This window comes from Rhipicephalus sanguineus, chromosome 2 (assembly GCF_013339695.2).
Source record: "Rhipicephalus sanguineus isolate Rsan-2018 chromosome 2, BIME_Rsan_1.4, whole genome shotgun sequence".
In the NCBI taxonomy this organism is placed as follows: Eukaryota; Metazoa; Arthropoda; class Arachnida; order Ixodida; family Ixodidae; genus Rhipicephalus; species Rhipicephalus sanguineus.
The window spans coordinates 147,174,704-147,189,741 of record NC_051177.1 but is presented as its reverse complement, the minus strand read 5'-3'; the positions used below and the strand labels follow the sequence as shown (position 1 = coordinate 147,189,741).

The 15,038-nt window shown below is 47.4% G+C and overlaps 1 protein-coding gene across 1 annotated transcript in view; it reads left to right on the top strand.

Moving 5' to 3' along the window:
• Positions 1–15,038, top strand: part of LOC119383779 (pyrroline-5-carboxylate reductase 3) — a 48,870-nt gene that overhangs the window by 10,763 nt on the left and 23,069 nt on the right. Inside the window, exon 2 of the mRNA XM_037652078.2 lies at positions 10,402–10,472. Coding sequence (XP_037508006.1) covers positions 10,402–10,472 — 71 coding nt within the window. The remainder of the gene's footprint in view (positions 1–10,401; positions 10,473–15,038) is intronic.

The following is a 15,038-nucleotide window of genomic DNA, read 5'->3' as shown; positions in this document are numbered from 1 at the left end:
CACGTGGTGAATGATGATGAGTGGGGCGAAGCGAACTCGCGCTGCAGCACGGCGATGGCATGGGCGCGAGCGTGGTCCTTCTTGATGGAAGATATTGTGGCTAGATTGTTTGAGAACCACAATCTGTTGCACACCGCAACTATGGCCGAAACTGTTATCAAGGAAGTCCCGCTGGAAGCGCGCGTCGGCGCCTTCGGGCAGAGCCCGCCTGATGCGTTTTGCAGCCACTTCACGTGCTCGCACAGCCTCGGGCTCTGCCTGCCGGTACGCGCGCTTTCTCGCCTCTTCACGGTCCTTCACATTTTGAAGATCCGATTCGCGCCGCAGCCGTGCAGCTTCGGCCTCGCGGGCTCAAACGGTGGTGTCTTCGCGCCGCCGCCGTGCAGCTTGTCGAGCAGCTTCGGCTTCGCGGGCTCGGACGGCGGAATCTGCTTCGCGGCGTCTACGTGCAGCTTCGGCCTCGCGGGCTCTCACCTCAGGATTCTGTCTGCGAGCGCGTGCTGCCGCCGGCTTCCGTTCCCTCCGTTCCGCAGCCTTGTCTTCCATCTGGCGACTCCGAGCTAAAGAGAAAGCGTGCCAAGAGGGAGCCTCATGGCGCGTTACTTCTTTGATTGATTGATTGAAGCCTTTCAATATTGGCACATACCCACTCTGGGGGATTGGCCAAGAAAAATTATTGTATGCTATGGATGATAACTACATTAATTTTTACCTCCCTATTAGTAAAGTAGAAAAAAAACGTGAAGATAAAGAGCAATCAAATTACAAAATGTATTATAGCCTATGGAGGATAATTACATTAATTACAATTTTGATCCGACCAGACAGCTGAGTTTACCTGACCCAACCAAATTTGACTCCATGACTTACTTTTAATCACATTTTATAATTATGTCGCGAGTATTTTTTTTCTTTTTTTCAGTATTTCTTAAAGTAGACCTTACGTCGGAATACGTTTAGTTGCTAGAATGAAATTACACACAGCATCAAAGATTTCTCTATGACAATGTCCCAAAACAGAGGCACCGACATTTAGAACATTTTCCGCAGTTAAACTTAAACCAATCGTCGAAAATGGAATAACCAGAAGTCTTTTCCTAATTATTGAATAGTTGCGGCATGATATAAAATAATGTTCAATAGATTCTGTTTCTTCGCATAATGGGCAAAGGGGTGATATTACGTAGTCTTCTTCTTCTACTGCATACCAGAACGTGCGCTTCTCACGAGCTAGAGGTGGCTACTACAACGCTACAAACGGAGGATGGACAGACCCATGGCATAAGGAGCTTCGCCCCTAAAATAGCGGCCTCCCCCCCCCCCCCCCCCCGTTTCCCAACCAACCAATAACTCCAAAAGGAGATTGTACCACATGTATTACCCCCCCCCCCCCCTAATGTCTATACATTTCAGGACGAGCGCTGTACAAAGACAATGCTTGTCAAATTGACTGAATATTGCTATAAATGCAGGTGCATGCACGGCATGCAATGCTATATAGGGCCTGTATTATTTCAGTTGAAGTGCAGACCATATCCGTCCACTGATTGGTGGCAGTCGTCAACCTGCTCTTTCCTCTTTCCTCTGTGTCCTTGTGTATTTCGTATGCAAATAATAATAATAATAATAATAATAATAATAATAATAATAATAATAATAATAATAATAATAATAATAATAATAATAATAATAATAATAATTTGTCTTCGATGTGCAGGATTAATCAGCGTTTGAGCAATATACAGAAGGCCTGCGAGCCTTTTACTATGTGCTAGTTCATGTCCTCCTTTCTCCTCTCCGAAACTCACGTCTATAGCATTTTTGGTTTGCTGCAGCATATAGTCGGATCAATGCTCACCAAACGCGTTCCGCTATACTATCTCCCGTAGTTACCGCACACCTGGTGGCTATACAGCACCGCTTACGTATCACGTGGTGATACGAGTCAGAAACACTGACCAGGTTGCGCAGCATGCTACGTGGGCACCGCATGTTACTGGCATCACGAAGCATGAGATCAGAACAAAGCACCAGCATACTTCGCGTCCTGTGTCTGCGATCGGTTGTGCGGCAGCTTCGGAAATCGAGTAGAAAGTATTGTATTTGGTTCCGTACATTTAACCCGATGCATTTGTAATGGCGCTTGCTGTTACTAAGCGTTCCCCGACTACTTTAGTGCAGAAATGATCCTTCGATCGTTATAACGAAATGACATTATTCGAAGCTTCTCGTGATCTGATCTCGCGTCACCACGACTCTTGAATTACTCATTCGCGTTTATCGGAAAGCCACCTATAAAGAATTCAACATTCAGCCTGAATGACTTTATTACGACGTGCGTTTACCGTACTTTGTAATCTCTCTTCATACAAACATTACGTGTTCAGATGGTACGCAGGAAATGACAGAAGCTGGCTTCTTTGCACTACGAGTATTATTGTGGAGAAGCTAGATGGCAGCGGAGCACAACGCTTTCGTTTTGTTCTGCAGTTTAGTTAATGGGAAGTTCGTTTGGGACTGCTGACGATTCTACCGCGTGGGTTAGAATGTCTGTCGTTGAAACACTGGCATTTCGGTTCGTGCCAACCTTGTCGAGGTTCACCCGATTTCGCTTAACCCAAGTTCGAGCCCACGTTCGAGAATCGACATTGTCAACGTTCGGCCACCAGCGTAATGCCAATCACGAGTTACCAGCTTTAACAACAGCTGGTTTTGGGCGTGCGACGAGATGGGGAAATTTTCAGGCATGTAGGATGCAGTGCGCTTATTCACGTGAACATGAAATGGGCTGACACGGTGCTGTGCCCAGTCGACGTGTATTGTTGAAATAGCGTTCCAGAAGCCTTGTAGTGCTTGTTTCGTGCCAAGGAACTTGATGCTGAATTTGTAAGGAAATCACGTTTTAGTGGTCCGCATACCATAAGCGCAGTCAAAACCGCCGCCTCCTAGAACAGCCTTCTGACGTAGAAGTTCGTCATGACGCACTGCAAGGGGCTTTAGCGGGGCGGAGCCCGGCGAAAATGGAACATACGTCGTTCTCAAGAGTAACATCAAGTTTTTTTCTTTGTTTTTTTTTACAGCGGAGCCGTTTAAGGTAGCCCTAATTTGTCCAACGCGAACAAAAACCCCGGGTGCGCATGCGCCACAGGAATCGGGCAAGCCCCACTACCGAGTACAGCAGGCGCGAGCGTCAGACGAAAATGCACACGTGAATGAGAGAGAGACTGCAAGAAAGAGATAGAAAGGGAAAAATACGAGAGAAAGAAATAGAGAAAAAAGAGGTCGAGAAAGAAAGCGATAGAAATACAGGGAAAGACACAGGCAAAGAGAGAAATGGATAGGAAGAAACAGACACAAAAAAAGAGATAGAAAAACAGGGGGCAAGGCAGAAAGAGAGTGAAAAAAAGACGGAGAGAGAAAGAGATAGACAGAAAGAGGAAGTGATAAATAAAAAGAGAGGGAGGAAAAAGAAAGAGACACAGAAACAGCGAGAAAGAGAATGAAGTAGAGAGAGAAAGAAAGAGAGAAACAGATAAAGAAGAGCTACAAGAAACAGAGAGAAAGAAAAAAATAAAGAGAAACAAGGAACGACGCCCCAGCTGCGCTCTTCCTTCAGGCTTAGCACCACTTGTGAGAAGGTGCCATAATTTCATTTCACGAATCAGACTGCAATGCAAAAGTTTCATTTTATTCCGCGTTGTAATGCAATTAGGTGTCCTTTAGTGTCATGGGCAGTTTGAGCACTCGTGAATAATTGTAACGAGGCACGGTCACGTCATACGTCTCGTGTTCCAGAACGTCCCACTGCTGGCACAAATCGTGCCCTAGATTTAACTTAATTTCTCGATTACTAAAGCGCTTCTGTGCGAAATATTGAAGTTTTACACGTTCTCAACCATCGTCCTTTCACTCTGACATAAAAGGTTATTTGCCTTTAGCGCCCCTTTTTGTTTTACCATCACTTGCGATATCGCCGCTGTGCCAATTCTGCCAGGATATGGAAATCACAAAGTGTGAGGAAGAAGATCGGCAAGCATGGAGGCCCATCGCCATCGGCTGGCACAGACCGACAATTCGCTCTCTGGCTACGCCCTGCGCGCTGCTGCTACGATCGTCGCTCTCGTAGAATCCTCAATAAACCCCCCGTAACAAGTGGTGGAGGTGCGGGGTAAGCAAATCTGGAACTACGCAACGGGAAACTCAAGCCCGCCTCTACAATGACAGAAGGGGGACCAATGCAGCAGCAACAACCCGGTGCCACGGTGACTACCGTGCTCTGCCCTGGCCCGTTCCCTCAACGCGACCCACCAATCTTCAGCGGTGCAGAAGAGCAAGATGGGGAAGACTGGCTCGCTGAATACGAACGAGTGAGCGTGATAAACCGCTGGGACGACGCAGGAAAGCTCAACTACCTGTCATTTTACTTGAGCGGTGTCGCCAGCGTGTGGCATCGAAACCACCAACGTGACCTCACGACATGGGCTGCCTTCAAAACTCACGTGACGGAGGTATTCGGGCGCCCCGCCATTCGCAAGCTTCGAGCTGAGCAACGTTTGCGTGCTCGTGCGCAGCAGAGCGGTGAGAATTTCACAAGCTACATAGAAGACGTTCTCGACCTATGTAACCGCGTTGATGGAGCAATGACCGATGCCGAGAAGATTAGGCATATCTTGAAAGGAATCGAAGACGATGCCTTTCAGATGCTGCTGGCGAGGAACCCATCAAAAGTCTCTGACCTAGTCAGCCTTTGCCAAAGCTTCGATGAACTGCGCAAACAACGTGCAGCCACCCGCCAATCTCTACCACCCGCGACTTCAATGTCCGGCTTGGCTGTTGCTCCCGATCACACATCCCTGCTGCAACAGATTAAGGATTTCGTTCGAGAAGAAGTCGCTCGTCAGCTCCCGTAACAAAAGCGTTATTTTAACACGAAAGTGTTTTATGCCGGGGTCCACCAAGTACATCCGTCACGGATATAACGTTCATAAAATGGACGCCAACAGGTGAGAAAGAAAAAACCAAGAAGAAGATTCCCCGCTGGGAATCGAACCCACGACCTTGCGGCCGCGACGGCAAGCGCCCGACGCCCTACCGACAAAGCTAACTCAGCAGAGCAGGAAACGGCGCGAACGCGCCTTATGTCTTTCACACATTCTCTCTCGCACGGTGCTCTCTGTTGACGATGTAGGTAGGCGGGGCGGTGCCGCCGTCTGTGAGAGGTGAAAAGAGGTAATGGTTCACGATCGACACTTACTAGCGCTTACTCCGAGATTGCGTGCGATATCGGAGGTCATGGTTAAAACGTCTCGGTGTGCGTCGGCGCGCTGGCATCGCCAAGGCACCCTTGACGCAGTTCGTTCTTTGCCTTTCGCTTCGTGTTAGCGTGCGTCGGCTCATCGGAGTAGTGCAGCTTCCACGTGCACCAACGGGATTTCTCCGCCGCCGACTGCTTCGATTGCGAGAGCACCGACTAACAAAACTGCTGCAATACGCGTTGCAGAAAGGACGCGATTTCGATGGGCGAATGTCGTGCCTTGGTGGAGCGAGACCAGCGCGTGCGAGACAGCGGCCAGCGGGATGCACGCGTTTACGGCTCAGGCTACGAACCTCTACCTCCCGCCTTGCTGAAGCGCAGTCTGTGATAGTGTCAGTGATGCTACCGAGGACTTCTGATTTGGAGCAATTTTTGGAGCACTTTGGAGCAGCAAACATTTCCATTTTGGAGCACTTTGGAGCAGATAATTTTGCATCTGGGAGCACTCTGGAGCAGCTAATTTCACATCTTGCAGTGCACTAGAGAAGCAACTAACATTCAAGCACCTGAATAATTATTATGGGGCTCTTATGAGATCTAGAAATATTTTGATTCATTGCAAATCTCATGGCAAAAATAATCTCAGGAGAACTCCATATTTCACTCAATAATGCAAAAAGAAGGGCTCATGCAGTTTAGTGTTCTGGATTAACCACTTCGGTGATTATTTTCGACACTAGCAAATAAACAGAATACCGGATCAATAAAATTGTACTTTATGAAATAACACTCTAAATACATCTACATGGTTATCACAGACGTGATAGGCAAACGCCGTGACGTACAACAGTGCCTCAATACTAGAGTCCCACTGTCCCTAATGCATTCCCCTAAGACGACATCAAAGCGAAAGCCGGGTTCTTTTTCTTCTCGATCAATGTGTTGATCATCCCCCTCCCTTTCTGCAAGCTTTGATTGTGCACCTCACATGGTTTTTCACTGCCTCCATGATCGGCACACCGATCATTATGACATTACCAGGCGTAGCCAGAAATTTTTTACGGGGGGGGGGGGGTTCAACCATACTTTATGTATGTTCGTGCATGCGTTTGTATGTGTGCGTGTATATATACGCAAGTAAAATTGAAAATTTTCGGGGGAGGGGGTTTGAACCCCCCTTGGCTACGTCCCTGGACATTACGATCTATGACGCCATGATGACGCCATCAAGTGATGATTGTTTTTTGCACAGATCGATTGACGCCGCCGACGGTCAATTTTCGTGTTTGATGAAGCATAGATCTTCGTATTAATATGGCGTATTGAACGTTAACAGCCTGGCCCTTAACAACCTGGCCTTACATGCCAAACTGTCCTCCATCATGTCACCTCTATGCCGTGCGCGAAACAGCTTCACTTATCCACTTCACAGAGTGGAATGGCTCCTCATTTTTTTTTATTGTGATAGCAATTATATGGACACTCTCGACGGGTTTTTTCCAACGCCGTTGCCGTAATTTTTCGTATAAAGCCCAAATTGATAACATCACCCCGCCCATTTTACCCGCGCGTAAAAGCACGCGAGCACTGTCGACGAACGCGGCTGACGTGGAGATTAAACGAGCCGGCCGTCTCCATCGCACGGAGAGCGCATGCGATAACATTTTCCCGGTGCGGGCCTGCCGTCGATTGCTCATCAAACAGAGAGGAAACGCCCCGCCCGTCTTTCATAAGGAGCATGAAGGGACGCCAGGGTGGGGGGGACTGCATCGCTCAAAGGGTGCATTCACTGGCACGCGCGCTGTCTCGAGGCATCAGCAAACGGCTCGTGAACTTGCTGTGCTCACAACACCTACTTCGCGTTTAGAGAACTCACAGCACGAAAACCGCTTCGGTTCCTGGAGCGGCCCTATTCCCTTAAATCAGCGTTTTGTTGAGTTACGCGAGCTCGGATCCAAAAGAGTTAGCTGCTAGCCTTACTTCGTATAACAATACAATTGGTTGGTATCGCATCATTGCTTCGCCCTAAAGCGAAACTGAGTTTTTTTAACCGTGAGCTATTGACCCTGGACAGCGAGCAGCGGACGTGTAACATGGTGTAGCCGCTACACTGTGGGCTGTCAGCGACGGACCCGCTGCTGACAGCTGCGCATATTAAAACGGAATTGCGGCTGCTCCGACCAGGAGACATGTTTTTATTAATGAGATTACATTTTGTTGCGATAGCAATTATATGGACACTCTCGACGGGTTTTTGCCGTCATGTCCCGTGTAAAGTCCGAATTGATAGCATCCCCCCGCGCATCGTATGTTCTACCGGGAGTAAAAGCGCACGAGCGGGGCCGACGAACGAGGCTGAAGCAGAGATCAAACGAGCCGGCCCTCTCCGTCGCTCGGAGGGCGCATACAATAACATCACCCCGCTCGGTAGGCCTGCCGTCGCAGCAGAGAGGAAACGCCCCACCCCTCTTGAACGTGCATGAAAAGACGCGAGGGGAGGGGGGGTCGCTAGAGCAGCAACTTTGAACTTTGATTCTAAGGGCGCGGTCGCTATCGGCAGCCATGCGCGGGCGGCTCGTACACCCTTCTACGTGCTGCGCTCTCAACGCGAACAGATTGTGCGGAAAGAGCATCTCTCCCTGGAGCGGCCGTATTCTCTTACACCAGCGTTTTGTAGAGTTACGCGAGATCGGATCGTTGCTATCGTATCCATTGCCTCACCCTTGCGGTGAAACTGACTTAAAAAATGCAAGAAAAAAAATGGAATCGGCACCCTAGCACTCGCGAGCTCGAAAAGGCAGGGCCTTTTAAGGAGTATTTACCGCAGATTGCAAACCCGGATGTGCTGGTGGAAGGAATTACGAAAAAGTTCTTCTGGATGAAGAACCATGGATAAAGGATATCTGAGGAAAAGTGTCAATGCTGTCCCACCGTTCACGCGCTCTTCCATAGACGCGAAGCACGGAAAATTCGATATTGTTCCATATATTCTATTGCTAGTGATCCCCGATTTCACTTCGCGATGACCAGAAACAGAAGTGACAGACATTTTAGCGGCACGCGTGTGGTTATTACTGAACATCGCTTTTATTATGTGCCGTGCGACGCTTGCAGCGAGCTATCAGCAACGTTTCTGGAACAGACGACGTCCGCCGATGAATCGCCGCCACACTTTCTCGCCCAGACGTCACGAGCCTCTGCGAAGAGCGCGTTTTGCTGTCAAGCGGAATTGCAGAACAGAAGCTGCGTCGGCACCGTGCATGGCGTCATGGCTTACTCGGCACGCATGCGCGAGCGCTGTTCATACGGCGGAATAATTCTTGGCCCGTGGTTGTAACTTTGACGGCCCCAAGATGTTTTGACGCGCCAGAGGTGCGATTGCCGGTGATAGACACCCGCAAACCCTACACTCTGGCGCAGTTTGGCGCAATTTTCGTCGATATTATCAGGATGGCGCAGTAAATACAATTTGGCGCACTTTGGCGCAGTTGGCGCAGGAGTGGAATCACTGTAGTGTATGCATGAGCGCAGGCGTCAGTCACCCATTGCTAGAAAGCGCACCCCGTGCCGTTTCTCTCCTTAATTGACGACGCTTTGAAGAAGTGCATACCGGGTACCAGTGTTGATTATGAGATTATTGATATCATCCTTACGCGGGATTCACGATTCGCTGTGTCCAAATATATGTTCACAACGTCAGCTACCACAGCGGTTTCATTGTGATCATGGGCGTCAGTCGTCGCGATAGAGACATGCCGTCAACATGGGTGCATCAACGTCAAACGGTGCTATAGGGGCCAAACACGAATAGATATTGTACAAGCTCTCATATATCACTACACAATAAGCACTACTTCTGTGATGACACGTTTCACTTTCGTGTTATACCGATTCCTGTGACGGAGGGATCAGCCATGTTTTTTTTTTGAATATGTTGCCGCTATGTATTACTATAGAAATGACTTCTATAGTTAAATGACTTCTAAAGTTAAACGATAAGCTCACAAATAGCACTCACTTTCGGTGCCTAGGTACTCGGTTTTACCTCAGGGACGCCTTTTATGCTTTTCGTGCTTTTTTTTTCAAGCAACTAAGCGCATAGTACTGTAATTAATTATTTTATAAATATTCTTATTTTTGTGACGTCAAGTATTTCCTCGTTAAATCTGAAGTCACTATTTTAGCTTGTTCTATTAAAGTTAACCGTTCGTGTAGTGTTCTGACTGCAAGAGTGAACACTAATTAGTTCTCCTTTATAAGTATTTCTTTCTATTTTCAATTTTTGCCAATGTGTAATTTTCCAAGATAATAGGTTGAAGATGAGCTGCTCAAGTCTTGGCCCCATTGTGTTCACGTGCCATGTTGTAGGAAAAACAACCACATCGTCATCGTGTGCCCTTTTAATAATCGCACTTCGAATTCAAAGCTGGCGTGTCCTTACGTCATTGCTTTCTGGTCCCGACAATAGTAATCGCAAATGGACGGGCGACGAGAACGATGTCGAACAAAAATGTCGATGTCTGCAAACGAGGCACCGCAAAGTTCTCACGTTAGAACACTTGCGCAACGTTATTTCTTGATCATGGAAACCGACCTTACGGGTCAGGACGAGAGAACAGAGCGCTCTGTCTGTGGGCTCTCTTCTGTTGCACCCGACTCAGAGAACTGGTTTCCATAATCAAGAACAAGCGATGGTGCATGTCCGTTGTCGGACATGCACCGTGCGTGCCACAGAAATGGCACGAACCCCACTAGTCACTACTGGCCCACCATCAATGAAAAAGGGGACACAAGGGCGGCAAACACCGATTAAGATCGTGCACGAAATGCCAAACGCATGCGACAAGCCAGGCAAGACGACGCATGTCACAGCAAAAAAAAAAGACAAAAGAAACAACAACAACAAACACATGCTGCTGAAATAAAAAGAAAACTTTAAAGGAGCGTACACTGTATTCAAAAGGGACTTTCTGGACAGGCATTTCGGATTTAGTTGCAAAGTGTGTGATCGCGGTTGTAGTTCTGAGTTACCTCTGTGCGGTGTGCTACACAGCTTCGTTGGTCATTCAGCTTCACAGAGTGGAATGGCTTCTCAAATTTTTGCAAGTTATTTCTCGAGTAACGTGAATGTCCTGTTCCTCTCCAAGGCGTGGCAAGTGCAGCGAAGATCATGGCCAGCTGTCCTGTAGCCGACAAACACCTCTTGGACGAGATCAAGGTAAGGCTTATTCTCTGTGTGTGCGTGTGTGTTTCAAGCTCCACTGACCACAGTTCCCTAATTCCATAAGTCAACACGCTTGGCAAGCGCTGTTGTGTCAGGAAACCCGCCGCGGTAGCTTAACAGGTTCGATTGTCGGCCACGGCCATTGTATTTCTATGGGGGCGAAATGCAAGAAGGCCAGTGCGCACGTTAAAGAACCCCAGGTGCTCAAAATTAGTACGGAGTCCACCCCCCCCCTTTCCCACTACGGCATGCCTCATAATCACATCATGGTTTTGGCAAGTAAAAACCCCACAATTTATTTATTTTTTGGTGCCACGACCAGGGCTCACGACTATTCACAATCAGCCTTGCTTTTAAACGTAAATTTAATAGAATAGCACGTGGCGTCTAAATGAAATGGTGCGTAACGTTCAATGACCTGTTCGATCTTAGGCTTCTCACATTTGGCATATATTAGTTTCTGGAGTCACCTCGTATGTGTAAGTGGGTGTGCGTCCACCTTCAACAACAGCTCACGACTGGTAGTATGCTTCGTTACTGAAATGGCATAAAATATTTAAGCTTTAAATGCATGAATATCTGAGCCGTATACGTCTTTGCGCGTATACTCGAGGTCCGTTCGATTCGCCTGCCCGAGCAGCGGCAAGCATTTCAGTTGGTTCATTCTGCCTGTGACTAGTTCGAAGAGGAAAATTTCATTTGAGCTCGCGCGTTGAGTGCTCAATTGCGGCGTCACTGTAGCAATACCATCAGTTCATGGTAAGCTGTATGTACTGTGAGTGGTTTCTTCGCACTTTAACTAGCCACCAACCAAATTGCGAAAAATTTTATGGAGGGGTCAGCTGGCATGTAGTGCAGCCCTTGAAAGGGTGCGTAATCTACCGTAAATAGCGCTATTTACATACGAAACCAGTACTGGTTTCTTGGAAAGAAGGCCTTGCCGTTGAAATAAGGTTCATCCTGGTCCGGAGACCAATGCCTTTTCTGGGCGGTTGCCTGCCGTCTGAGCTAACCAGGACGTTAGCAGACTGCATAGCGAGGATTTGTGGACTTGCACATTACGTACTCTCGCAGACCTCACGGGTATCACGTTTACGGGCCTTGAGCTTCGAGTCGTCGATTAATCGGCATTGCGACCCTAACCATTCTTTATGTACATATTCGAGCGTCTTTTTGTAGCGTGCGAGAATTATATATATATATATATATATATATATATATATATATATATATATATATATTGTAGCGAAGCGTTCGAACTCAGTAATGGGTCGTCCTCTCAAGCACTTTCTAGTGGGTCGCCCTCTTCGCCTCTTTTCGGAGAAAACGCAGCTCGTGCTGAGAGTCGGCCGCGCCTTGACTGTCGCTGTCGTGTATCGTCGCCGAGTGCCCGCTAATAAACGTCTTTATAATTTGGTGGAGGTGCGCGGTAAGGATATATATATATATATATATATATATATATATATATATATATATATATATATATATATATATATATATATATAGAGCATCGGACGCGTTATTCGAAGGTCGCAGGTTCGGTCCCTGCCGGCGGCAAGTCATCTTTTCGTCCACTTTACTTTCTTCACATTTATATTCTAAATACTACAGATAACACCCCCTGTACTTTCCTTGGCGTTATTGTCTGTTAGTTCTCATTAATATTGTGTCTAACAAAGATAAACGAGCCCTTGAAAAATCATCTGCTTTCCTTCATTCATAGCGAGGGTCTCGTCCTGGCAGACTTAATGCCTTCAGGTAGTATGCGAGGGATTATTGGTCAGCTGCCAACTCGTAAAAAGATCACGTGCTACGTGACGCCAACAGGCAAAAAAAGAGTGTTCCACACTCGCCGCCATGGCTGCGATTGGCGCTGACTAACACTCCTAGGTTTAAATCAACATATATACCCCAGAAAGTGGACGGGAGGATGACCGCCGCCGTAGCTCAGTGGTAGAGCATCGGACGCGTTATTCGAAGGTCGCAGGTTCGGTCCCTGCCGGCGGCAAGTCATCTTTTCGTCCACTTTACTTTCTTCACATTTATATTCTAAATACTACAGATAACACCCCCTGTACTTTCCTTGGCGTTATTGTCTGTTAGTTCTCATTAATATTGTGTCTAACAAAGATAAACGAGCCCTTGAAAAATCATCTGCTTTCCTTCATTCATAGCGAGGGTCTCGTCCTGGCAGACTTAATGCCTTCAGGTAGTATGCGAGGGATTATTGGTCAGCTGCCAACTCGTAAAAAGATCACGTGCTACGTGACGCCAACAGGCAAAAAAAGAGTGTTCCACACTCGCCGCCATGGCTGCGATTGGCGCTGACTAACACTCCTAGGTTTAAATCAACATATATACCCCAGAAAGTGGACGGGAGGATGACCGCCGCCGTAGCTCAGTGGTAGAGCATCGGACGCGTTATTCGAAGGTCGCAGGTTCGGTCCCTGCCGGCGGCAAGTCATCTTTTCGTCCACTTTACTTTCTTCACATTTATATTCTAAATACTACAGATAACACCCCCTGTACTTTCCTTGGCGTTATTGTCTGTTAGTTCTCATTAATATTGTGTCTAACAAGATAAACGAGCCCTTGAAAAATCATCTGCTTTCCTTCATTCATAGCGAGGGTCTCGTCCTGGCAGACTTAATGCCTTCAGGTAGTATGCGAGGGATTATTGGTCAGCTGCCAACTCGTAAAAAGATCACGTGCTACGTGACGCCAACAGGCAAAAAAAGAGTGTTCCACACTCGCCGCCATGGCTGCGATTGGCGCTGACTAACACTCCTAGGTTTAAATCAACATATATACCCCAGAAAGTGGACGGGAGGATGACCGCCGCCGTAGCTCAGTGGTAGAGCATCGGACGCGTTATTCGAAGGTCGCAGGTTCGGTCCCTGCCGGCGGCAAGTCATCTTTTCGTCCACTTTACTTTCTTCACATTTATATTCTAAATACTACAGATAACACCCCCTGTACTTTCCTTGGCGTTATTGTCTGTTAGTTCTCATTAATATTGTGTCTAACAAAGATAAACGAGCCCTTGAAAAATCATCTGCTTTCCTTCATTCATAGCGAGGGTCTCGTCCTGGCAGACTTAATGCCTTCAGGTAGTATGCGAGGGATTATTGGTCAGCTGCCAACTCGTAAAAAGATCACGTGCTACGTGACGCCAACAGGCAAAAAAAAGAGTGTTCCACACTCGCCGCCATGGCTGCGATTGGCGCTGACTAACACTCCTAGGTTTAAATCAACATATATACCCCAGAAAGTGGACGGGAGGATGACCGCCGCCGTAGCTCAGTGGTAGAGCATCGGACGCGTTATTCGAAGGTCGCAGGTTCGGTCCCTGCCGGCGGCAAGTCATCTTTTCGTCCACTTTACTTTCTTCACATTTATATTCTAAATACTACAGATAACACCCCCTGTACTTTCCTTGGCGTTATTGTCTGTTAGTTCTCATTAATATTGTGTCTAACAAAGATAAACGAGCCCTTGAAAAATCATCTGCTTTCCTTCATTCATAGCGAGGGTCTCGTCCTGGCAGACTTAATGCCTTCAGGTAGTATGCGAGGGATTATTGGTCAGCTGCCAACTCGTAAAAAGATCACGTGCTACGTGACGCCAACAGGCAAAAAAAGAGTGTTCCACACTCGCCGCCATGGCTGCGATTGGCGCTGACTAACACTCCTAGGTTTAAATCAACATATATACCCCAGAAAGTGGACGGGAGGATGACCGCCGCCGTAGCTCAGTGGTAGAGCATCGGACGCGTTATTCGAAGGTCGCAGGTTCGGTCCCTGCCGGCGGCAAGTCATCTTTTCGTCCACTTTACTTTCTTCACATTTATATTCTAAATACTACAGATAACACCCCCTGTACTTTCCTTGGCGTTATTGTCTGTTAGTTCTCATTAATATTGTGTCTAACAAAGATAAACGAGCCCTTGAAAAATCATCTGCTTTCCTTCATTCATAGCGAGGGTCTCGTCCTGGCAGACTTAATGCCTTCAGGTAGTATGCGAGGGATTATTGGTCAGCTGCCAACTCGTAAAAAGATCACGTGCTACGTGACGCCAACAGGCAAAAAAAGAGTGTTCCACACTCGCCGCCATGGCTGCGATTGGCGCTGACTAACACTCCTAGGTTTAAATCAACATATATACCCCAGAAAGTGGACGGGAGGATGACCGCCGCCGTAGCTCAGTGGTAGAGCATCGGACGCGTTATTCGAAGGTCGCAGGTTCGGTCCCTGCCGGCGGCAAGTCATCTTTTCGTCCACTTTACTTTCTTCACATTTATATTCTAAATACTACAGATAACACCCCCTGTACTTTCCTTGGCGTTATTGTCTGTTAGTTCTCATTAATATTGTGTCTAACAAAGATAAACGAGCCCTTGAAAAATCATCTGCTTTCCTTCATTCATAGCGAGGGTCTCGTCCTGGCAGACTTAATGCCTTCAGGTAGTATGCGAGGGATTATTGGTCAGCTGCCAACTCGTAAAAAGATCACGTGCTACGTGACGCCAACAGGCAAAAAAAGAGTGTTCCACACTC